The 27278-nt window shown below is 37.6% G+C and overlaps 1 protein-coding gene across 1 annotated transcript; it reads left to right on the top strand.

The window, feature by feature from the left end:
• The first annotated feature begins 1771 nt into the window (after window positions 1–1771).
• LOC130912188 (metalloreductase STEAP3-like) lies at window positions 1772–26842 on the top strand. Its single transcript, XM_057830085.1, has 6 exons — window positions 1772–1929; window positions 8521–8745; window positions 14695–14961; window positions 17482–18009; window positions 21439–21603; window positions 26266–26842. Exons 2-6 carry the CDS (start codon window positions 8527–8529, stop codon window positions 26551–26553), a joined length of 1467 nt encoding a protein of 488 aa, XP_057686068.1. The 5' UTR covers window positions 1772–1929; window positions 8521–8526; the 3' UTR covers window positions 26554–26842.
• The last annotated feature ends 436 nt before the right edge of the window (window positions 26843–27278 follow it).

The following is a 27278-nucleotide window of genomic DNA, read 5'->3' as shown; positions in this document are numbered from 1 at the left end:
GTTCAAAACAATATTTCACCGTATAATCCCTGAATGTTTTGTCTTGTATTGGTGGATTGGGGGGGGGGGGGGCCGGGGGGGGGGAGGGGGGGGGGGGGGCTGAGTATATGATCATAGAATCATTGGCGGCCGTGTCCCTAACAATAGAGAAGTTGCTCCAGCAGATACCTGGAAAAACCTCAGACATCTCCGTCCAGAAGAGTGCAGTCGTAGGATTAACAGAGATACTGCGCAGGACCCTCAAGCTCCCAGGCCTCGGTCGTATTTTTCATGGTTTGAAATTACAGCCATTTTTGTTACATATGTGTCCAAAATGTAATCTGTGCAATTTACAAATATTTGGGAACAATTACTGTGTTAATTGACAAAGATGATCTTCAGCATCTGCGTCACATGATAGATAGACCAATTTGCCACCCTTAAAAACAGACGGAATTCTTTGATCCATCTGCAAAGTAATTGTAGCCATTTTTCCCTTGTTGTCTCTACTGCATTAAAAAGACTGAAACAACAACATAATAACAATGAAAAAAAATTTATCAGTCTTTATTAGCTATAAGCGGATTTTAAGGGGGGGGGCAGGCACCCCCCCCGGGTGGCCGAAATGTGTCATTGCATGTAATTGATTTTCCTATTTAGGTATATTCAAGTTGTAAAGCAATACAACTGCAACAAAAATGAATGAAATGGAAAAAAATATATATAATTATTCAAAATTATTTTTTTTAACGGATCATATACCTAGCAACTTAGATGGTCATTTGCTTTGCACGTAATTTTCCCCCCCAAAAAAGAAAAAAAATAGAGTGCAATTTTATTTTTCAAATGATTTTTATTTGATTAAAAAAAATTTTTTTTGATTGAAGCAACTTTTTTGAGATTAAATGATTTAGACATAAAAAGGATTGCTTCAACCAAAGAAATCTTTTTTGATGAAAAATTAAGTGTTCAAATGCAAAATTTTCATTCTCTTTTCAATATTTTTTCGCATTCAAAAACTTTTTAAATGATTTTTTTTTTAATTGGTGTGGTTTTTCTTTTTGAAATTATATGAAATATAAAAATTATATTTTTTGAAGCAACTTGTTTTTTAATTGAATAATAAAGACAAAATTGTCCCAGCCAAAATGTGGCCCAACGAATCAACATTACTTCATTAAAAAAAGTTGCTTCAATCAAGAAAGAACCTGACTTCAATAAAAATAAATAAAAAAATAAAAAATAGCTTTCACATGCATTTTAATGAGTTTCAAATTTATTTTTCCATTCAAACACATTTTCATTTTGATTGAAGCAACCTTTTTTTGGTTGAAAATATATATTTTGATGGAAGCTACTTTTTCTTGATTGAAGCAACTTTTTTGATTGAATAATAAAGACACAAATCTACCTCCATATGGTTCTGCCCAGGGGATACAATTTTTGACTGGGGTAACTACATTGGCACGACACCGGCGGGCGTACCAAATTCAATGGATGACGATTTTGGCGAAAAGTATTGCCTAAGCAGCCTGATTTAGGATTCCCCTCAAAAATGATGGGAAACAAAAAACGCTCATTGTCAACTTATTATTTTAAATATTCTTGTAATTTAATTTTATTGCTGACACCGCGTTTTGGGGTCATCAACATATTGTGCCCCCCTGCCCCAAAAGTCAAACTCCGCCTGTGTGTGCCAGGTTATTAGCTCAGATACTTTCTGGCATGCACGTCGGATAATCAGTATGACATTTTGTGTGGCTTTTTTTATTTTATTTTTTTTTTTTTTTACTCAAACTATTTGAGATTTCGTAAAAAGAAACTTTCCCTGTGGAACATTTTTGTGATTTCTGGTTAGTCCAGTTTATCTATCTCAAACATATGGGGGCGCGGCCAGTGTGACGTCATCATCAGAAAAACGAAACGGACTCTGAAAGAACTGCGAGCGACGTGAGTAAATAAATAACTACTTTTAACCCAGAATGCGAAAAATATGTTATACTTTTACCTATTGAAGCATTTATGTGCAACAATTATTTCCTAAATTGAACAAACAGGTACTTTTTAAAAGTAACATTGGCTGGAGTTCGGCCAAGGGTACATAGCAAGGTGTCACATTCATTTAGTTAGTGTCAGAGGAAACTTAACCTTTCTTTTCATTTGTTTTGAATTTAAAACTTTTTTGAACATTTAAGCTTTGAGAATGGTGTCGCAGTATGCAAGAATTTACCGCTACGCAAGTGAGTAGGTTTATAACGTTAAGGTAACGATATGGTAGTAGTCTTGTATTTCCTGTCGGCAGATTCGACATTACTTAAAAGTTTCAGTAAACACGTGAAAGCAAAGATTCAATAACTACCAGTAAGTCAAATTTAAGTTCAACTTTAAATAGGGAAAAGTGGGGATGAAATGAATAACAAAATACGTAATATTAAGGATAAAATGATGAGGGAAAAAAATACAATTAAAGTAAAAAAAATACTGTAAGTGTAAACAAACGTGCATACGAAAATACAGTGATCCTTCGTTTTTCGCTGTTAATGGGACAAGAACCCGCCGCGATTAGTGAAAAACCACGAAGTAGCGCCCCCCCAATTATTATATATTTTTTAATTTATAAAAGTATAATTACAAAGTTTTGATGTGTATATATAAATGTATATATTAATAAATGTTTTTAAGCACTTCAAATATAATATCTATGATATGTTTAAAAAAAAAAGTTTTGATGTATATGTATTAGGGCTGTCAAACGATTAAAATTTTTAATCGAGTTAATTACAGCTTAAAAATTAATTAATCGCAATTAATCGCAATTCAAACCATCTATAAAATATGCCATATTTTTCTAAATTATATATTCTGCAAAATAAATTGTTGGAATGGAAAGATAAGACACAAGATGGATATATACATTCAACATACGGTACATAAGGACTGTAGTGGGCATTTCACTCTACTGTCATTTAAATCTGTCTATGTTGTCCTCACTCCGAAGCGTCTACTTTTTCCAAAGCTAGACAGCTAGTGAACGACGCCTTAATAATCAGACTTCTTCCTTTTTCATCTGATTTATTAATAAAATGGCCTCAAACCATTGTCCTCTTTAGACCGTTGTAAAACTACAAAAAAAGTACACAAGCATTGCATTAGCAACAACGTTAGCTTAGCACGCTATACAGGTTCACTAAACATAAACAAAAAGCGTCTCATACAAAAAATATAACATTTCGCCTACTAACATAATATGTACATTCTTTACAACAACCATACTTACGGACAAATCTTGTCCAAGGATCATATAAGTACAATATTACAACGTAGGCGTCAGCCCGAGACGTCGTGCAGCCATATTGAACTGGCAAGAACACAATAAACCATGTCGCAAAGCTACCACAAGAGTTCGCTGTTAGACAGCACAGAAAGCCTTGCTGTAAAACTTACCAAAAGGCAGACTACTGTCTGAGCGGGACATATGCGTTAATTGCGTCAAATATTTTAACGTGATTAATTTAAAAAATTAATTACCGCGCGTTAACGCGATAATTTTGACAGCCCTAATATGTATATGTATATATATATATATATATATATATATATTTATTAGGGCTGTCAAACGATTGAAATTTTTAATCGAGTTAATCACAGCTTAAAAATTAATTAATCATACTTAATCGCAATTCAAACATCTATAAAATATGCCATATTTTTCTGTAAATTATTGTTGGAATGAAAAGATAAGACACAAGAGCAATCTATACATTCAACATACTGTACATAAATACTGCCTTTGTTTATGATAACAATAAATCAACAAGATGGCATTAACATTAACATTCTATTAAAGCGATCCATGGATAGAAAGACTTGTAGCTCTTAAAAGATAAATGTTAGTACAAGTTATAGAAATTTTATATTAAAACTAGGGCTGTCAAACGATTAAAATTTTTAATCGAGTTAATTGCAGCTTAAAAATTAATTAATTGTAATTAATCGCAATTAATCGCAATTCAAACCATCTCTAAAATATGCCATACTTTTCTGTAAATTATTGTTGGAATGGAAAGATAAGACACAAGACGGATATATACTTTCAACATACGGCACATAAGTACTGTATTTGTTTATTATAACAAATCAACAAGATGGCATTAACATTATTAACATTATGTTAAAGCGATCCATGGATAGAAAGACTTGTTGTTCATAAAAGATCAATGTTATAGTTAGAAGTTATAGTAATTTTATATTAAAACCGTTCTTCATATTTTCGTTTTCATAAAATTTTTACAATTTTCAATCAAAAGCAGAGTTAATATAATAATAAGAAGAATAAAAATAACAATAATAAGAATTGAGTGACCAAACTCTGAGGAATGCCAGTTCACTTTGCATTGTTGTTTAGCTGTGTGAGAATAGGGCCTCATTACTACAGACTGAAGTGCTTTTCTTTTTCTGAACATTATTTTTTTTTTGAGAGATAGCAATATTATTTTTGTTGTGCTTTCACTAAATGATACTTCTGTTTGTTTTGAAGGAGTTGCAGAAGCTAATGCCAATAAACGGCGCAGCCCAAAGAATGCCTGTGTCCACTCGCCTTTATAACAGACATATCTCTATGCATATCTTACCCAAAATACAACAAGAGACACATAATTGCCACTAAAATAAAGCAAACTTACCGAAATATGTGTGGAGCACAAAGCAACAGCATAAACTTCTCACAACTACTAATTCCCCTAACTAAAAAAATTAATTAACGCCCGTTAACGCGATAATTTTGACAGCCCTAATTAAAACTGCTCTTAATCTTTTCGTTTGAATAAAATTTGTAAAATTTTCAATCAAAAAATAAACTAGTAGCTCGCCATTGTTGATGTCAATAATTACACAATGCTCATGGTCCATAAAATCAGTCGCACCAAAGCGCCAACAGAGGGAGACAAAAAACACAAGTAACAAGTGGACATGACACTGCTGTCATTTTAATCTGTTTGAGCGGGAAATGTGCCTTAACTGCGCCAAATACTTTGACGTGATTAATTAAAAAAATTAATTACCGCCTGTTAACGCGATAATTTTGACAGCCCTAATATATGGTGATATATATATATATATATATATTATAGACTTCATAATGTATTGATGGCTCAGATCGGTCATGCATTGCGCCTCGCATTCAAATTATCGCACACTAAAATTTGTTATCGTGACAGGCCTACGCTAACTGCACGTTTTTTTTGCTTTTCACCAAGAATCGAGACTGTTGTACATCCATATCTGTAAAGAATTCGGGGATTTAAGCATTTATTCACAAGAATTTTCACCGGAAAAGCTCTGTTTACACCAGGCGGCCACTAGCTACATATACTAACAGACTAGCATTGTACTTCAACATATTTACGTAAAATAAACGCTAACTGCACTTTTTTTTTTTTGCTTTTAACCAAGAATCGAGACTATTTTATGTCCATATCTATAAAGAATTCGGGCATTTAAGCATTTATTCTCAAGAATTTTCACCGGAAAAGCTCTGTTTACACCAGGCGGCCACTAGCTACATATACCAACAGACTAGCATTGTACTTCAACATATTTACGTAAAATAAACGCTAACTGCACTTTTTTTTTTTGCTTTTAACCAAGAATCGAGACTATTTTATGTCCATATCTATAAAGAATTCGGGCATTTAAGCATTTATTCTCAAGAATTTTCACCGGAAAAGCTCTGTTTACACCAGGCGGCCACTAGCTACATATACCAACAGACTAGCATTGTACTTCAACATATTTACGTAAAATAAACGCTAACTGCACTTTTTTTTTTTGCTTTTAACCAAGAATCGAGACTATTTTATGTCCATATCTATAAAGAATTCGGGCATTTAAGCATTTATTCTCAAGAATTTTCACCGGAAAAGCTCTGTTTACATCAGGTGGCAACTAGCTACATATACTAACAGACTAGCATTGTACTTCAACATATTTACGTAAAATAAACGCTAACTGCACATTTTTTTGCTTTTAACCTAGAATCGGGACTATTTTACGTCTATATCTATAAAGAATTCGGGCATTTAAGCATTTATTCTCAAGAATTTTCACCGGAAAAGCTCTGTTTACATCAGGCGGCAACTAGCTACATATACTAACAGACTGGCATTGTACTTCAACATATTTACGTAAAATAAACGCTAATTTCACGTTTTTTTGTTGTTGTTGTTGTTTTTTTTTTTTTTTGCTTTTAACCAAGAATCTAGACTGTCTTACGTCCATATCTGTAAAGAATTCAGGGATTTAAGCATTTATTTACAAGAATTTTCAACGAAGCAAGCTCTTTGTCTGTGATTCCACTTGGTCAGCTTTGACGGCCTCGCCAACTATACAGGCCCCTTATTTATCGGCCCCATGTCCCGTCAATACATTATGAAGTCTATAATAAATGTATATTAATAAATGGTTTTTAAGCACTTCAAATATAAAAAATATGATAAGTTTTAAACATCTTACTGTCCCACCGAATTATTTTTAAACAAGGATAAAGTAGAAAATGCTTGTCTTTATTCAACGCTTCATTGGGTGAGTCCACTTAAATTCGCTGTACCTGCTTACTTACACACAATGAGTTGCCACAGCAACTGTTTAACAAGTTAAACGATGATTGACGCATGCGGCGCTTTCAAGCTTGGACTTCCACGCATCTGTGGGAACATAAAACCATAATGTCTGTCAATCATCGATACGTAACTTTAATAAGCAACTCCATTGCACAGCCTGACCCAAAAGAGTGGCTCATCTGTATTTATTTATTTTTTAATTGAAAAAAAAATCTGCGATGGATTGAGGGCGCGAAGCGATCACTGTATAATTTTCTGTTATCGTGACAATATTTTTTTCAACCATTATAAGATGGTGTGTCAGTCAAGGTCGCTACAGAAAGAACATTTGGACATTAAAAAAAAAAAAAAAAATGTTCATAAATCTTTTCGCAACACGCTTTGATATGATCTACATTAGGCCTGAACGATATTGGAAAAAACTTTTGTTGCGATTTTTTTGGGGTTTGCGATATATTGCGATACTATATTGCGATATTACTAAAAATATATATATGTATATTTTTTAAAAGAAATTTTCACTAAATGACTTGAATAGCTGTTTGGAAAGACTTTGGATGATTCACAGTGTACAGTGATTAGAGGTGCACCGATAATTATCGGTCCGATAATAGGAATTATGACGTCATCCCAATAAATCCGATAACATTATATATTATAGGCCCTATTAATCATATTTTTGGCACGGTGTCGGATTGTGATGTGTGCGTTTGTTTCCACTCCTGATTTTCCAGTATGCAAAGTTTTGTTACTGTCTTTGTTTTGTTCATTATAATAATGTTCATGTCATCATGAAAATTCTGGTTCGGTCAAAGGCAACTCTATGCTGAATCGACCACTAGTATTTTTGGCCTACAGGTGTTCAAAAACTCAGGTGAATATACATTGAAAAATTACATATGTATTATCGGTCATCGTATCAGTATCGGCCTTGAGGAGCAGGAAGTTATCGATATCGGTATCGGTTTCAAAAAATGGATATTGTGCACTCCTAACAGTGATCTCTCGTTTTTGCGGTTAATGGGGACCAGAACCCACCGCGATGAGTGAAAAAACGCAAAGTAGCATACCCCCCTCCCCCCCAAAAAAACAACAAAAACATTTTGGGGGGTTTGTGTTCAGAAAAAGAGATACATATAAGAAATGTTTTTTTTTTTCAATTTTCCCCCCCAAAGTATGATTAAGAAAATGTATATATATGTTTTTTAATAAATGGTTTTTAAGCACTTCAGATATAATAATTATGATGAGGTTTAATCATAACTGTCCCACAGAATCATTTTTAAACAAGTATAAAGTACTGCAGTGGAAAAATGCTTGGCTTTATTAAATGCATCTGTTTACCTTGGCTGAGACTCCTCGATTGACATGTAGAAATTACAAACTCAAGATCACTTCTGGTGTTGATTGCCACGACACAATATGTCCGGCTCCCTTGAAAGCCCCCCCCCCCCCCCCCCCCCCCACACACACACATACACACACATTCATTCCAGCGCGTGCTTCCTTGCGCAGCAACTATTTAACAAGTTAAACGATGATTGACATATGCCTCGCATGTGAAGTCCGCTTCTCTGCAAGATCAAACAACCATCTGTCAACATCGTTAACTTTAATAAGCAAGTGCCACAGTGACTAAGGAACAAAGATCTGGGAGATGGAGGGAGGGACGCTGTGCGAGCGCATGAAGCAGAACAAAAGTATGTGGATAAAAAAAAACAAAAAAAACTATCGCACGTCCTCGTGATGGTACTATTGCGCATGCGCATCTCGCGATGGCGATGTTTAAATGATATATTGTTCAGGCTTAATCTACATGTCCATATGAAGTTACGAATATAGCTTTCTGGCTTGAGTCAACATTCATTGTTAAAATATGCCGTTTGTTTTTCATCTGTAGTGATCTGTTTGTTTTATTTGTTAGCGCACCATGCCGGATGAGATGCAAAGAGCTTTAATCCAGAGAGGAAGCGACTGCAGACCTCTCGGACCCGCTATGTCTGAGCTCGACACGCAAGTTGTCGGCATCCTGGGCTCCGGTGACTTCTCCCGCTCGCTTACCGCCAGACTGCTGGCCTCAGGCTACCGGGTGGTGGTCGGGAGTCGAAACCCCAAACGCTCTGTATCGCTCTTCCCTGAAGACGCAGAGGTGAGACATAATTGCATGTCGTTGACTTTAAATCTGTAATTTTTATGAGAATTTATCATGCGTATTAAACCTCGGAGTGAAATTCTAGCTGATACCGACCCATGCTTACTACTAACTAACAGAAAACCTACTTTAGCCTGCTATAAAACATTGGCAGTCTTCTCCAAAATGCAAACTTGCAGTTCAAAGGTGACACTTCAAACATGAACAAACAAATAAAATGAAAAAAATGATTACTGATGCCACAAGCAATGACGAAAAGTGCACTTTTTTTTGCGGAGTGTAAAACTTATGGTTAGGGGTTTAGTGAGCGTACTTCTGGTGAACATTTCAAAATAAAAGCACATCATGTTCATCATATAAATAACGATTTCTGGCATTAATGTCACATACTTCAGAATTCACATTCTACACTAAGAATAGCTTTAAAAAGACAATGAATAATTATTATAATACTGTTATATATATATAGTAGTAAACTATAATATTAATGCTCGATATTTTTTTAAGAATTGTTTTGAATCATGTTGGAAAGACGAAGTCAGTGTTCTGAATCTGTTTACATTCTATTCTTATGCACTAGTTAATGCTATCAGCATTTGACCTAATTGTTTATTTGTAATTTATTGTTGTTATTTACGTGTTTATTTGTACTTGAATGAAGAATTTAAGTGTCCCAAAGTGTTTATGTGAATTAATAAGCGTCATCAAAAATTTCATTGCTAAATTAGTAAAAAAAAAAGGGGGGGGGGGGGGATTATTAGATTAGTCGACTAGTTGTTAGGCCCTAGTTGTACAGTGTACCGGAACATACACTACCGTTCGAAAGTTTGGGGTAACCCAGACAATTTTGTGTTTTCCTTCAAAAGTCACACTTTTATTTTTAAAATGAGTTTCAGAATGAATGGAAAATATAGTCAAGTCATTGACAAGGTTGGGAATAAGGATTTTTATTTGAAATAATAATTTTCTTCTTCAAACTTTGCTTTTATCAAAGAATGCTCATTTTGCACTTTTTCTTTTACGGATACTATTTAACGAACCTGCTAGATGAGGACCTGCGAGGCATCTATTTCTCAAACTAGATACTCGTATGTACTTGTCTTCTTGCTCGGTTGTGCAGCGGGGCCTCCCGCTTCTCTTTCTACTGTCGTTAGATCTTGTTTTTGCTGCTTTCTGAAGAGAGTGGTACACAGCGTGATAGGAAATCTTCAATTTCTCTTATGGTTTCATGTGAAAGTTGTCTTTTTCTGGCCATTTTGAGAGTTGAATCAAACCCACAAAAGTGATGCTCCAGAAACTCAAAGGAAAATCACTTTTATAGCTTCTCTAACCACCTAAACTGTTTTGACCTGTGCCAACAGAATTGCACAAGTTTTTCTATTCATCTATTATCCTTCTAAGGCAACTACAGTGGGGCAAATAAGTATTTAGTCAACCACCAATTGTGCAAGTTCTCCTACTTGAAAAGATTAGACAGGCCTGCAATTGTCAACATGGGTAAACCTCAACCATGAGAGACAGAATGTGGAGAAAAAAAACAGGAAATCACATTGTTTGATTTTTAAAGAATTTATTTCCAAATTAGAGTGGAACATAAATATTTGGTCACTTACAAACAAGCAAGATTCCTGGCTGTCAAAGAGGTCTAACTTCTTCTAACGAGGTCTAACAAGGCTCCACTCATTACCTGTATTAATTAGTGTTGTTGCGATCATGTTTTTTTGCTCCCGATCGTTTTAGTTTGAGTATCTGCCGATCCCGATATTTCCCGATCCGATTGCTTTTTTTCCCTCCCGATTCAATTCCAATCCTTCCCGATAATTTTTCCCGATCATATACATTTTGGCAATGCATTAAGAAAAAAATGAATACAATTCGGACGAATATATACATTCAACATACAGTACATAAGTACTGTATTTGTTTATTTTGACAATAAATCCTCCAGATGGCATTTACATTATTAACATTCTTTCTGTGAGAGGGATCCACGGATAGAAAGACTTGTAATTCTTAAAGGATAAATGTGACTTTGTATATTGTGACTAAATATTGCCATCTACTGTATTTGTTGAGCTTTCAGTAAATGATACTGTAGCCATTTAACTGTTCTGCCCAAATGCATGATGGGAAGTGCAACCATGACTGTGCGTAGTGGCACCAATTGATATATGTTCTCTGTGTTGGGAAGTAACATAGGGTGTAAAGGAAAAGCTTAACCACTACCGTTCTTCCCCACATTGCTTCCCACGATATTTCTAGTTGTTGAGAGAGGGATTTTAAGGCTTTAGCCAATTAAAAAGAGGCTACAAAGACTGCCAAAAACCTCTCTACTCATTTTACGCTGCCTGTAAGCTCTATATATAGGTAAAACGGCGCCATTATAGATTGAACGCGACAATGTGTGAGTGAGTCGTGCAGCGCATTTAACGTGATTAATTAAAAAAAAAATTAATTACCGCCGTTTACGCGATAAATTTGATAACCCTACTTTAAGCCAAAACTAAAGACTCTGGATGAATGTAAGACATTTTGTCTCTAACATTTAATACAATGAGAAAACGATTCAAAAAAAAAAAAAAAAAAAAATATATATATATATATATATATATATAAGAAAAAGGCATGTCCGATATTTTTTTGCCGATTCCGATACTTTGAAAATGACGTAATCGGACCCGATCGATCGGCATCAACTGTCCACAACTTCAGTCAGTCACACTCCAGACTCCACTATAGCCAAGACTAAAGAGCTGTCGAAGGACACCAGAGACAAAATTGTAGACCTGCACCAGGCTGGGAAGACTGAATCTGCAATAGGTAAAACGCTTGGTGTAAAGAAATCAACGGTGGGAGCAATTTTAAAAAAAAGAAAGACATACAAGACCATTGATAATGTCCCTCGATCTGGGGCTCCGTGCAAGATCTCACCCCGTGGCGTCAAAATGATAACAAGAACAGTGAGCAAAAATCCCAGAACCACATGGGGGGACCAAGTGAATGACCTACAGAGAGCTGGGACCACAGTAACAAACACAAGTAAGTAACACAATGCGCCGCCAGGGACTCAAATCCAGCACTGCCAGACATGTCCCCCTGCTGAAGCCAGTACACGTCCAGGCCCGTCTGCGGTTCGCTAGAGAGGATTTGAATGATCCAGAAGAGGACTGGGAGAATGTGTTATGGTCAGATGAAACCAAAATAGAACTTGTTGGTAGAAACACAGGTTCTCGTGTTTGGAGGAGAAAGAATACTGAATTGCATCCGAAGAACACCATACCCACTGTGAAGCATGGGGGAGGAAACATCATGCTTCGGGGCTGTTTTTCTGCAAAGGGACCAGGACGACTGATCTGTGTAAAGGAAAGAATGAATGGGGCCACGTATCGAGAGATTTTGAGTGAAAATCTCCTTCCGTCAGGAAGGAGATTGAAGATGAGACGTGCCTGGGTCTTTCAGCATGACAATGATCCCAAACATACAGCCAGGGCAACAAAGGAGTGGCTTCGTAAGAAGCATTTCAAGGTCCTGGAGTGGCATAGCCAGTCTCCAGATCTCAACCCCATAGAAAATCTGTGGAGGGAGTTGAAAGTCCGTGTTGCCCAACGACAGCCCCAAAACATCACTACTCTAGAGGCGATCTGCATGGAGGAATGGGCCAAAATACCAGCAACAGTGTGTGAAAAGCTTGTGAAGAATTACAGAAAACGTTTGGCTTCCGTTATTGCCAACAAAGGGTACATGACAAAGTATTGAGATGAACTTTTGGTATTGACCAAATACTTATTTTCCACCATGATTTGCAAATAAATTCTTTAAAAATCAAACAATGTGATTTTCTGTTTTTTTTCCCTCCACATTCTGTCTCTCATGGTTGAGGTTTACCCATGTTGACAATTACAGGCCTCTCTAATATTTTCAAGTGGGAGAACTTGCACAATTAGTGGTTGACTAAATAACTAAATACTTATATGCACCACTGTAGCAAGCAGAACTTTTGAACGGTAGTGTATTTCCTCCACACCCTTCTGACCGTTTTAACTCCTGACCCATTTTCATGCCTGAAAGTGCAATCATAGCAAGCCTTTGTTTTACATTTCCTTAATTTTAATTTCGCAACACATTAAATGTACAGTGCCTTGCAAAAGTATTCAGCCCCCTTGAATCTTGCAACCTTTCGCCACATTTCAGGCTTCAAACATAAAGATATGAAATTAAATTTTTTTGTCAAGAATCAACAACAAGTGGGACACAATTGTGAAGTGGAACAACATTTATTGGATAATTTAAACTTTTTTAACAAATAAAAAACTGAAAAGTGGGGCGTGCAATATTACTTTCAGTGCAGAAAACTCACTCCAGAAGTTCAGTGAGGATCTCTGAATGATCCAATGTTGTCCTAAATGACCGATGATGATAAATAGAATCCACCTGTGTGTAATCAAGTCTCCGTATAAATGCACCTGCTCTGTGATAGTTTCAGGGTTCTGTTTAAAGTGCAGAGAGCATTATGAAAACCAAGGAACACACCAGGCAGGTCCGAGATACTGTTGTGGAGAAGTTTAAAGCCGGATTTGGATACAAAAAGATTTCCCAAGCTTTAAACATCTCAAGGAGCACTGTGCAAGCCATCATATTGAAATGGAAGGAGCATCAGACCACTGCAAATCTACCAAGACCCGGCCGTCCTTCCAAACTTTCTTCTCAAACAAGGAGAAAACTGATCAGAGATGCAGCCAAGAGGCCCATGATCACTCTGGATGAACTGCAGAGATCTACAGCTGAGGTGGGAGAGTCTGTCCGTCGGACAACAATCAGTTGTACACTGCACAAATCTGGCCTTTATGGAAGAGTGGCAAGAAGAAAGCCATTCCTCAAAGATATCCATAAAAAGTCTCGTTTAAAGTTTGCCACAAGCCACCTGGGAGACACACCAAACATGTGGAAGAAGGTGCTCTGGTCAGATGTAACCAAATTTGAACTTTTTGGCCACAATGCAAAACGATATCTTTGGCGTAAAAGCAACACAGCTCATCACCCTGAACACATCATCCCCACTGTCAAACATGGTGGTGGCAGCATCATGGTTTGGGCCTGCTTTTCTTCAGTAGGGACAGGGAAGATGGTTAAAATTGACGGGAAGATGGATGCAGCCAAATACAGGAACATTCTGGAAGAAAACCTGTTGGTATCTGCACAAGACATGAGACTGGGACGGCGATTTATCTTCCAACAGGACAATGATCCAAAACATAAAGCCAAATCTACAATGGAATGGTTCAAAAATAAACGAATCCAGGTGTTAGAATGGCCAAGTCAAAGTCCAGACCTGAATCCAATGGAGAATCTGTGGAAAGAGCTGAAGACTGCTGTTCACAAACACTCTCCATCCAACCTCACTGAGCTCGAGCTGTTTTGCAAGAAAGAATGGGCAAGAATGTCAGTCTCTCGATGTGCAAAACTGATAGAAACAAACCCCTAGCGACTTGCAGCTGTAATTGGAGCAAAAGGTGGCGCTACAAAGTATTAACGCAAGGGGGCCGAATAATATTGCACGCCCCACTTTTCAGTTTTTTATTTGTTAAAAAAGTTTAAATTATCCAATAAATTTTGTTCCACTTCACGATTGTGTCCCACTTGTTGTTGATTCTTGACAAAAAATTAAAATTTTATATCTTTATGTTTGAAGCCTGAAATGTGGCGAAAGGTTGCAAGGTTCAAGGGGGCCGAATACTTTTGCAAGGCACTGTATCTAATCCGATGACCTGATTATTCGAACTAACTAGTTGATAAATTAATCGATTACTGAAATAATTGATAGTTGCAGCTCTACATTTTTTGGTATCGTATCGTGACCCTGCCATATCGAGATCCATCGTATCGTTAGTTTAAGTGTCTCGTCCCATTCCTACTGGTCATGGTTCATTTTCTTTCCTTGCTTCGAAGGTGACCTCCCAGCTTGAAGCGGCCAGCCAGGCCGACGTGGTTTTTGTGGCCGTCTTCCCCGAGCACCACTCTACCCTGTTGGAGCTGAAGCCGGCACTGGCTGGAAAGATACTGGTGGATGTTAGCAATAGCTTCCAAATCAAGCAAGAAGGGCCATCCAATGCGGAAAAACTAGCAGACATGTTTCCTGAGAGCTTTGTAGTGAAAGGCTTTAACACAATATCGGCGTGGGTGCTTCAGACTGGACCTCGAGACGGAAGCCGGCAGGTAGGACTTTTGAAAGATTTAAGACCAATTCGCACGGGATTCGAACTACATGTGGATCTTTGGTGATTGATTTACGGCCGCCAAATTGAGCCTTTTTGAACAATTGAATAGCTTAAAATTAAATGAATAAAATGCTGAGATACAGATTCGAACGGAACTAGTATTATGTGGCCCACGAGTCATTGAAAGGCCGGCCCACGTCATGGACGGTGTTTAAAGCCACCCAGCCAGCAACACAGGAGGGTCCACGCCTAATATTCACTAACCGTGGCCAAAGCTTATTCCGAACTGTTGATTTACAGTACCATAAAAATGAGAACTGTAACCTGATTAAAGTTCACAGGTAGGAATTATAATTGAAATCATCTAAATTTTAGTACCGTAAAAATGTATAGTTTTAAATCTGTGAATAGTCAGAGAAGTCCACTACTAATATTCACCAACTTAGGGCAGAATCTATTCAAAATTGTGGATTTACAGTACCACATAAATGAGAACTGTAACCTGATTAAAGTTCACATGTAGGACTTTTACGGTAATTCAAATCTTCTAAATTTTGGGACAATAAAAATGCATAGTTTTGAGTATGGGAGTCGTCAGAGAGGTCCACTGATAATATTCACCAACCTTGGCCAGAACCTATTCAAAATTGTGGATTTACAGTACCACATAAATGGGAACTATAACCGGATTAAAATTCACATGAAGGACTTTTAATTCAAATTTTCTAAATTTCGGTAAAGTAAAAATGCATAGTTTTGAGTATGGGAATAGTCAGAGAGATCCACTACTAATATTCACCAACCTTGGCCAGAACATATTCAAAATTGTGGATTTACAGTACCACATAAATGAGAACTGTAACCCGATTAAAGTTCGCTTGTAGAACTTTTAATACAAATTTTCTGAATTTTGGTACTGTAAAAATACATAGTTTTGAGTATGGGAGTAGTCAGAGAGGTCCACTACTAATATTCACCAACTCTTGCCGGAACTTATTCAAAATTTTGGATTTACAGTAGCACATAAATGGGAAGTGTAACCTGATTAAAGTTCACATGTAGGACTATTAATTCAAATCTTCTAAATTTTGGTACAGCAAAAATGCATAGTTTTGAGTGTGGGAGTTGTCAGACTACTACTACTACTACTACTACTACTACTTGTACTACTAATATTCACCAACCTTGGCCAGAACCTATTCAAAATATTGGATTTACAGTACTACATAAATGGGAACTACAACCTGATTTAAATTCACATTTAGGACTTTTGATTCAAATTTTCTGAATTTTGGTACAGTAAAAATGCATAGTGTTGAGTATGGGAGTAGTCGGAGAGGTCCACTACTAATATTCAACAACCTTGGCCAGAACATATTCAAAATTATGGATTTACAGTACCACATAAATGAGAACTGTAACCCGATTAAAGTTCACATGTAACGTGAACAACGCAAGCACACGCAAGTCCACTGCCTTGCTGTATTTACCGTAATGCTTGGATTAGGTGGGTGCGCTAATTTTAGGGTCTGCTCATTTGACCACTGGCCCACCAGGGATATACCCTGTTGAAATCCCCCCCCCCCCCCACCCCCGGCCCAGACGCACCCGAGAACAGCACCAGCCAGCTCGGCTGACGCTGCTCCGTGTGCGCCCGCCGTGAAGGCCGAATCTCGCGTGTCCTCTTATTTTAACCCTTTGTACTGACTCCATGTTTCAAAAGCTTGAAGAACACTCACCGAAAACAGGTTGACAATTTATTCGTCGACAATGGTAAAAACAAGGCCAAAAACAGACGACGGAGGGACAATTCTGGATCCAAAACAAGGCTATATGTTTCCGAGCAGAAAAAAAATCTGTCTTATCTCAGTGTCCAGTCTTTTTAAAGTCTTTGCTGAGGCGGGCCTTGTCGAAGGCGTTTCTGGGCGTTGCTTTTGGGCCATCCCCTCTGTGGCCGGTTTTGGGCGGCTTCGGTTCGTGCATGGATTGGGACGCCCGCTATCAACTTTGCTGTCCGGGCTGGTTGTACTTGTTTTAGGACAAAGCGCTTTGTCCTTGGAGTTTGCTGGGAGAGCTGATTACCAGAGTTGGTGCGTCAATCTTGTGATAAGACGGCATTGTGTATCGCTTCTATTTCTTCTCATTAAACTATGGTGTGCTATTTATTTTATATTAGTAGTGTAGTCCTACCATAAATATGAAAATGATACTATTCCCTGATTAATTATATTACGTGTGTTAGACTAATGCAAACAGTTAGACGGTGCCTACGAAAACCTGTACCATATGTATGTGTTAGACTATATATGTGTTAGACTAATGCAAACAATTATATGGTGTGTGCGATGACGATATCTTTTCTCCTTCAACCCGTATGCCAGTCCGCCTTTGCAGTTGTACTACAAATCACCAAAGGTTCACAGGTCATACTAATGCCATGCGAATCGGGCCTAACAGTATCTCCGACAGAGAAATAAATGAGTCAAAGTGACACTTTTTTTTTTTTTTGTCGGTGTAGGTTTTCCTGTGCAGTAATAACAGCAAGGCCAAGCGCTCAGTCCTGGCAATGTGTCGCAGGATGGGCTTTTGTCCCGTTGACATGGGCCCACTTTCTTATTCTTTAGAAGTTGAAAACCTTCCGCTTCATTTGTTCCCTTCGTGGGGCAGGCCGGTCCTCGTCACCGTCGTTCTCTTCGTCTTCTTCTACCTTTACAACTTCATCCGTGACGTCTTGCATCCCTTCACCACAGCGGGGCAGAGTTTCTTCTACAAAATGCCCATCGAAACGGTCAACGTCACTCTACCTTCCGTCGCTTTGGTGATGCTTACGCTGGTCTACATACCGGGCTCGATCGCCGCGATGGTCCAGCTGTGGCGGGGCACCAAATACAGTCGGTTTCCGAACTGGCTCGACAAGTGGCTCGCCGTGAGGAAGCAGTTTGGCTTGTGCAGCTTCCTGTGCGCGGCCATGCACGCCGTCTACAGTCTTTGTCTGCCCATGAGGCAGTCGGCTCGCTTCAGGTTGCTCAACGCCGCTGTCAAACAGGTGAGGATGAGGACCACGTCTATTGATTTGAAGGAGCAATATGTAATATTTGCACTTCAATTAGTCACAAAATGGCCCTAATATTTCATTAGATATTAAAGAAACACATTTTCTGGAAATACGTCTCAACACTGTTCTTGATGGTTAAGATAAGATTGTCTCCAGTAAAATTTACTGTATTTGTATTACAGCCTACAGCAAAAGTGGTATGAAAAAGTATGTGAATCTTTTGGAATTTCTCACATTTCTGCATGAAATCACCATCAAATGTGATCTGACCTTTGTCAAAATCATACAGATGTAAAAACAGTGTCTGCTTTAACTAAAACCACCCAAACATTTATAGGATAGTATCAAGTTCAATTATTAATCCTTAGGTAGACATGCAAGGATAAGGAGGAGAGTTAATCAGCTTCCGCAATCATTCTAAAATAAAAAATTAACTCCTCCTTCACCTCTCTTTTTATTTCGGATGGCCCTCGCAATAAGAGAGATGCCAACCTTAAAAGGATGGGGAGAAAAGCAGGCGACACATCTATGAGATTGGTTGGCTATGTGTATACATCTAGGTGGGATTAATATTAGGGCTGTCAAATTTAACGCGTTAACGGGCGATGATTAATTTTTTAAATTAATCACGTTGAAATATTTGACGCAATTAACGTATGCGCCGAATAACCCGTTCATGCGTTGCCTCAAATAGTTTACAATGACGCCATTTTAACACATTAATAGCACACACAGGCATGCTTAACTGAACACAACGCAGAACATACTGCATACCATTCGCAGCCACTGCTGACAGTCATGGTTGCACAAACTTTTTCTTAACACGCCTAACTGATCACAACGCAGAACCCACTGTACATCATTTGCAGCCACCACTGACAGTCATGGTTGTCCAACTTCCCGTCATGCATTTGGGCAGAGCAGAAGACGTTCTTTTACTTAACACATCTAATTGAACACAACACAGAACATACTGTATACCATTTGCAGCCATCGCTGACATTCATGGTTGCCCAACTTCCCATCATGCATTTCGGCGGAACAGTTAAGTCGCTACAGTATCATTTAGTGAAAGCACAACAAAAATAATATTCCTATCCCTCAAAAAAATAATGTTCACAAAAAGAAAAGCGCTCAATGCAAAGAGAACTGGCATTCCCAATCATAATTATAATATAAAATGGCTATAACTTGTACTAAAATTGATCTTTTAAGAACTACAAAATGCCATCTTGTGGATTTATTGTTATAATAAAAAAATACAGTACTTATGTACAATATGTTGAATGTTTATGTCCGTCTTGTGTCTTATCTTTCCATTCCAACAATAATTTACAGAAAAATATGGCTTATTTTAGAGATGGTTTGAATTGCGATTAATTACGATTAATTCATTTTTAAGCTGTGATTAACTCGATTAAAAAGTTTAATCGTTGGACAGCCCTAATTAATACATGTGTGTCCGCACATTCCAGCAAAGCAAAAACTGTCTTTGTTGTTGCCTCTTGCCCTTGGGAAGGCAAGAGTCTTCAAGGCTTCTTCAAGAAAAACATTCCTTCTTTGTGATCACAATGAGCGAAAGCATTTCTTCATTGCGAGCTGCAATTGATTCGAGCAATTATATAATAAACATCTCAGTAACTATCACATCAAATACATTTCATGAAGCAATAGCATTTGGCAAGTAATAAATTGAAACAATATGATTTCTTAAATGTCCCAGACAGTTTAGATCTCAATGTCTGTGGCTTGTCCCTTGAAGTTGACCTGTGGAACCTGGGCCGGTTTAGACCGGTCAGAATGATAAGGCAGTTTTATCAAGAACTAAACATGTCTATAGTTATCAATCACTAAAATGTCTCTTTACTGCAATCAATCATGGAACATACTAATATAGCAATCAATACTTTATTGTGAGCCTTCATTGGTAAAGGCAAATATTAAATAACCATTTGATAATTATCTTATCAGATCGCACACAAACAATGAAAAAAAAGGGGGGGGGGGATAAGTAAGTGAACCCTCTGCCAAAGGAGACTTATAGAGCAATTTAAACCAATTTTTACCAAACAATTTAAGTCTGGTGTGTGCCCAAACACTGATGAGTCGTTTAAAGCCGCTCTGCCCACTATAAAACACACACCTGGTAAGAATTGTCTCGATGAAAAGCATTGTCTGATGTGCATCGTGGCTCGAAATCATCATCATGGTCAAAAGAGCTGTCTGAAGACCTGCGATCAAGGACTGTTGATTCTCTAGAAGTTTGGATGTTCATCAATCGACACTCAGAGAAGTTGTCTACAAATAGAGAGAGTTTGGCACTGTTGCTTCTCTCCCAAGGAGTTGCCGTCCAACAAAAGATGACACCAAGAGTTCAGCGCAGAATATTCAGAGATAAAAAAGAACCCTAGAGTGTCTGCTAAATACTTCCAGAAATCACTCGCACAGTCCACACATCAACTATATGTAAAACTATGGACACGAATGGTGTTCATGGAAGGACTCCACGGAGGAATTGTTTGGGAGTACACACAACGTCATGTGTGGAGGAAAAACGGAACAGCTCAACAACATCAACATCTCCACTGTGAAGCATGGTGGAGGGAGCATCATGATTTGGGGCTGTTTTCTGCCTCAGGGCCTGGACAACTTGCAATCAATAATGGAAGAGTGAATTCAAATGTTTATCAGGATGTTTTGCTGGAAAACCTGAGGCCGTCTGTCAGATAGTTGAAGCTAAAAAGAGAATGGATGCTGCAATAAGACAATGATCCAAAACACAGAAGTAAATCAATTTCAGAATGGTTTCAGAAGAACAAAATACACATTTTGGAGTGGCCAAGTCAAAGTCCAGACTTTAATCCCATTGAGATTCTGTGGCATGACCTAAAGACAGCGATTCATCCCAGAAATCTGACTGAACTACAGCAGTTTTGTAGAGAAGAAGGGGCCGAGATTAGTCCTGATCGATGTGCCAGACTGATCTGCAGCTACAGGAAGCGTCTCGTTGAAGTTATTGCTGCCAAAGGGGGGGGGGGGGGCACAAAATATTAAATGTGATGGTTTACTTATTTATTTTCCTCCCTTCTGTCACTGTTGGCATACTATCCTCATTCAAATATGATAACCTATAATTGTTTGGGTGGTTTTAGTTAAATAAGACACTGTTTTTTCATCTGTGTGATTTTGACAAAGACCAGATCACATTTGATGGTGATTTTATGCAGAAATGTGAAAAATTCCTAAAGGTTTAGATACTTTTTCATACCACTGCATTGCAAAGCGCTTATTTGGCAACCCAAAGGGGGAAGAAGGGGATGTTTGTTTAGCCTGGTTGCCCTACAATTTTTGGCCACCAGTCTTACATATTGCTCCTTTAAGGTGTTATAGCAATTAAGTGTGGAACTATGTGGCGTGCAGGTGCAAGACCATGTGGACAACGTGTGGAGCGATGAGAGGGTATGGAGGATGGAGCTTTACTTGTCAGCGGGCATCATGGCGCTCGGGTTGTTGTCCCTGCTGGCCATCACTTCACTGCCCTCCGTGGCTAACAACATCAACTGGCGAGAGTTTAGCTTTGTACAGGTAAGCTGCAGGAGGTTAATCCATTCATATTCATGTAGAATTATTTCTATTTAATATAACTCAAGGCTTTTTTAAAAAGTTGCATTAAAAAAAAAATTTTTTTTAAAAAAAGTATATCTATATACCGTAATTTTCGCACTATAAGGCGCACCTGATTATAAGCCGCCACCCACTAAATGTGACAGGAAAATGGCATTTGTTCACAGATAAGCCACACTGGACTTTAGACCCTACTCACGTGACGTCACAGCCACGCCCCCGCGCCATGTTGTCCGTATACTCGTCATGTTAATGCATTAGCGCTTCGTAAATTCCTCCTATTATGGCGTGTTTTTCTGCTCGTTAACATTAATAATCAAAATGGTGAAGTTGTGTGTGGCGGTCGGTTGCAAAAACAGAGAAGATAGACTGAGAGACTTGAAGTTCTACCGTATTCCGAGAGACCCGGAGAGGAGACCGAGATTGACTGCTGCAATTCGACGAGAAAACTGGGCTCCAAACGACTACCACAGATTATGTAGTAGTCATTTTATATCTGGTAAGATGCATTTAATATATATTTAGAGGGTTTTGGGCTGACAACCACAATTAAGATCATTGCTAGGCTAATCGCCGACAACATACACTCAGACGTTGTGAATGAACTACCTGAAAATATATAATTATAAGGGGATAATAAGACAGTTGTCATACAATTAATTTACAATTTCACTATTGAGGTCAAAAGCCAAAAAATAAATTCAACTAGGGACAATCTGGAGTAGTGCTATCGCACGTCATATTTATTACATATTAAATATGTATGTAGTGAGAGTGCTATCGCTAAACCATATATAAACATTAAAAGCCCTAGCTCCATTGACAAATGACATGAAATACATTAGACTTGACAGTGGATGTTAGCAAGAACAAAAGATTTTGAATTGAAAATTTTGTAAATATTCAAATAAAATTTTGTTGCTTCGAATATTTGTTTAGTAGAAATGGTTTGTTTTGAAAGTGTTTGCATTTAGTTTTATTGGTTTGGGTGGATACACTGCCCTCTAGTCTGCCTCATTCCACGTGGCTGAATCCATCTGCTCCCTGTTAAGACTAACATAAGCTAAGTTTTTGTTTGAGCTAATGTTTTTTTCAATGCATTCGTGATTTAGTTTAGAGGTATATTTAGCCATTTTATTGTTGGAATATATGTCTGAAGCATTTGTTAGGAGCATTGTAAAAAAAAGTTTGCATTTTATAGCATTTAAGCTAGCGGATTTTGCTATGTAAGTTAGCTAATTGTTGTTTTGTTGTACATAGATCCTCATTTTTTAAATTTTTTTATACCGTTTGAGGATCAGCTTTGGTATTTGAATTTTTAAATGTTCCTCATCCGATTACTTGTTTATTGGAACTAACTAGTTTATCGATTAATCGACTACTAAAATAATAGATAGCTGCAGCTCTACAACAGACGCAGGCGAGGGGGCAGACTCGGGGTCACCATATCACAAGTCAACAAAAGGTTCCCGAGAAAAATAACAACGATTAGTTAAACATTCAGTCTTTTTGAAGGCTCTTGCGGTTTGGGCAGGAAGAGGGGTGTGCTTGGGTCTTCTTCTTTTGCATATTTGGGCGGTGAAGTTCGTGTGTCACCGTTGCTGGGTCATAGTTATTAAGGCATCTAAGGTAGGAGGTTCGGCCTGCCTTGACGTCTGAGAGGTGCCGAGCTACCAAACTTGTTGAGTTGTTTTCGTTATCGGGCGTTGTGGTAGTACAGGACGTCCCGCCATTTGTTCTGGACTGTCCTGGAGAGCTGATTGCGGGATTTGGTGTTGCAGACATGAGCTTGTAAATGTCTTGCCTATCACCTGGTAGTCAGCGTCAATCTTGCTCAGTCAGCTGCATGATGCACGCGTTTGGCTTCTGTGGTCAGAAGGCATCATGTATCTCCTATGCCCTATGTCAAGTATATTCTCTTTGTTTTCCTTAACAAGCATTTATATCATAGTTTATTTTATATTGGGTACTGTTAGATAATCAAGTTAGAGTAGAGTAATCAATTTTGAGGCCATTTGTTGACCGATTACGAAAAAAAAAAAAAATAATAATACCATTCTTCTTCTGGCCAATACTCACCCTTACACCAGGTTTGATAACTGTGCAAGTTATAGTCTTTGGATAACTCACACACAGACAGATTATTGTGAATTAATAGTGTGTTAAAGCAGAAGTAAGTCTGTGTACAGTGGAATTAGACACTCAGCTCTAGCTTGGCATAAAAACGGGGAAGAGCTCGACTATTTTGGACCCCTGAACACTATCTGAGTCAACCTTGGGATGCTTTTTTAGTAACTGTACCTTCTGGGAAAATGAATCGCACTGGGTGATTTTGCTCGACCATCTGTCTTTGACTTAGTCAACAGCGGGAACTCTTAAACATTCTTCAACAAGTGGTAAATGAATTGGACAACGATCTAGTTACAAACTCACAACTTTGCAAGCTCCTGATTGGTTGGTCGTCTGTCGTTGTTAATGGCACTAAAAGACTTATATCAGGGCTGTCCCATCTTTTTCCTCCAAGGGCCGCTTTCGGACAATTTGAATGATGCAAGGGCTAGCTTGAAAACCTTCCACTTTCATTTGTTAAGTGCAATGATGTACAGTATACTCTCATTTTGTAGAACACCAATATGTATCAGAAATTAGGCACCATCACGTAAATTTCAGATGATCGGAACAGTGTAAGAAAGATGTTGTATATGGCGGAAAACACTCAGGTGACTTGAAGTTCCGCTCTGAGACCCCAATTTGGCCAAATTGTCTGATATGCATGTGTTATACATCATTGGAAAGCTTAAAATCTCAATTTTCAGGGGGAGCAAAAATTTTGAACAGGAAGACATTTAAAAAAAAAAAAAAATTAAACAACAAAATCCTAACTGGAGGTGAGAGCACGCTAGAGCAGAATTAAAGACGCCATGACTTTAACGAGTTATTGTCATGTATTTAACTTGTTTCGATTCAAAAACTTCATGTAGCATTTATCACTGGGCTGGATTTTGGGGGGATTTTATGGGTGAAACATGGTTATATAACAAGGGTTGCGATACAGAAATTGCAGACATCAGGGAGTGGTCAAGATTTTCTTTTTCATATATTTACCCATTTAAACGTTTTTTTTTTTTTTTTTTCAATTTTTCTTTGTTTGGATCGATTATTTATCATCTAACATATCGGAGAAAATGTAACAGTAACAATAAAAATACAATTAAGCGATAGTTATGAAGTAGATATCAATGACTTTTTGACAGACACCATTTTTTTTATTGTGGCGTAATTTGTTTAAAAGTTTAAAAAATGTGAGTAAATAATTTTTGAAAAGTCTTATTTATTTATTTATTTTTTAACAAAATATTAGACATTGATGAATGATTCTTAGCTAAAAATGGCAGACATTTAGAAAAATAAATATAATTACCGTATTGGCCCGAACATAAGACGGTGTTTTTTGCATTGATATAAGACTGAAAAGTGGGGGTCGTCTTAAATTCGCGGTCTAGACATTATACCTATTCACGACGCTAGATGGCGCCAAATATCATTGAAGAGATGTTCTGTCATGACAGATCTCAGCTACTCTCAAGTTTAACCAGTTTGCATTATTTTATTGCAATGTTTTTGCTTATTCGGATTTGGTTCAAGACTACAGTTACAGTTAGACTTTGATGGTTAATGCAGTTATTGCAATTTTGTTGTTTTATCACAATAGATTGGTGTATTTACATTTCAAAAACCGGAAGCCATTCATTTACCAATGTGATTGCACTTTAGTTTACATATTTAAATGTTCAGATATTAAGATTTGAATGAGGCAAAATAACATGATTTATCTCTCAAATATTGATTTGTTTCGCATGGACTGTAATTATTTTCTGTATAAAAATGAATTTGGTGTTCAAAAAGTCTTTTTTTCAAACTTGAGTCTTGAAAAAGAGGGGGTCGTCTTATAATCAGGGCCGTCTTATATTCGGGCCAATACGGTAATGATTCTAAGCGAAAAATGACATTTTGAATTATAAATATCACTAATTACCTTCGTTTTATGGCTGGGTTGAAACAAAAGCGGTTGTGCGACGTCTGTAAACATGGGTTCCCAGGGTAAAACGGACAAATTAAAAATAGTTTGGGGACTTAATGCGCCATGAATCTGCTATGGCAGCATATAGACATATTGTTCTATCAAACATAACAGTTCTTTTGGCTTAAAATACAGCAGTTTATTATAAAGAGGAGTGCAAGAGCAGAAACTGCTTTTTCAGTCTTGTCTGTGTTTTCCGCCGTATGTGTACGTGTGTATGTATTTACACTACTGAAACAACATTTTCAGAACAAAGAGAAAATGACAAGCAATTCAATTTCACACATTAGATGTTTTTAAAAAAGAATAAGTTTATTCATGTAAAAACAAATACCGCTATTCTCTACATTGATTTTAACATGTTGTCAGGTTATGACGCTAAGCTAATGGAGAAACACTGTTTAAATGACTAGCTCTATCTAGTGTAAAAACTGAGAGGTGCAACAGAATGTAGGCTGATCTCAAGTATCTTCTTCTGGCTGCAGTTTGAACACTTCAATGATTGATTGTGACTTTAAAAAAAACTCTGTCATCCTCTACAGTCCACTTTAGGCTACTGCGCCCTGTTCATGTCCACTCTCCATACACTCATCTTCGGCTGGGACCGCGCATTTGACCCAAGCCAATACCGCTTCTACCTGCCACCCACTTTCTTATTGGTTGTCATCCTCCCTGTTGCACTTCTACTGGTTCGCCTTCTCCTCCTGTTGCCTTGCTTTGCGCAGCAGCTCCAAAGGATCCGCCGCGGATGGGAGAGGAGTCGAAACGTCCGTTTCGTCCTGTCCAACGATTGCTGCTACGACGGCTTTGATAATACCAGCAATGTTTGAAAAATGGTGAAACGTTTTGGGTGTGCTGACATGTTGTACAGAGGTTTTTTTATGAATTAGTTAAGAGAGTGTTGATTCTCTCTACTGTCTTCCACTGTGCCTTCTAATTTATTTTGTATTGATGTTATACATAGATGGCTTGTTTTGAATGTGAAATCTGTGCCAAAAGGTAAACATCTTTGAACATAGCTTGTTTTTTTTTGTATGTTTTCTGCCAAATATATTGCTAATTTTTCTTAAGTGTGTTTATTCCACATTTTCAGATTAAAGCAGTTTTTACTCGTCATAATGTGATTTATTTTGGCTGTATTTATTTTTTTTTTTTAAATGGGGTCATGAACTTGGTCATATGTTTTTGCTGCCATCTTGTGGCACAAAGAGAGCACTTTTGAGGGATTTAGTAATAATGCGTACTTGCTGTGATTACAGTTCAAATATGTATACAGGAGTCAATAGAAACCGCTCACCAAGTTAAAGGGCACTCATTGACTGCCATTGACGGGGATAGACGTCCAATCCATTGACTGGGAGAGGCACTCAAATAGCATTCACAGCCAGTCCTCACACTTCAAATGAATTAGACGTCTACAATGGCAGGCAATGAGTGAAATAATTTTTATAATTTGAATAACATTTGAATAATTACATAATGTTTAGTAAATATCATCATATATAAACATATATTGTCACTTGCCCTCTCAAGGGTTAATATTCGTATCCTTCTA

The sequence above is a fragment of the Corythoichthys intestinalis genome, chromosome 2 (genome assembly GCF_030265065.1).
Source record: "Corythoichthys intestinalis isolate RoL2023-P3 chromosome 2, ASM3026506v1, whole genome shotgun sequence".
Taxonomy (NCBI): Eukaryota; Metazoa; Chordata; class Actinopteri; order Syngnathiformes; family Syngnathidae; genus Corythoichthys; species Corythoichthys intestinalis.
The sequence above is the reverse complement of the archived record's forward strand: the minus strand, read 5'-3'. Positions and strand labels throughout refer to the sequence as shown.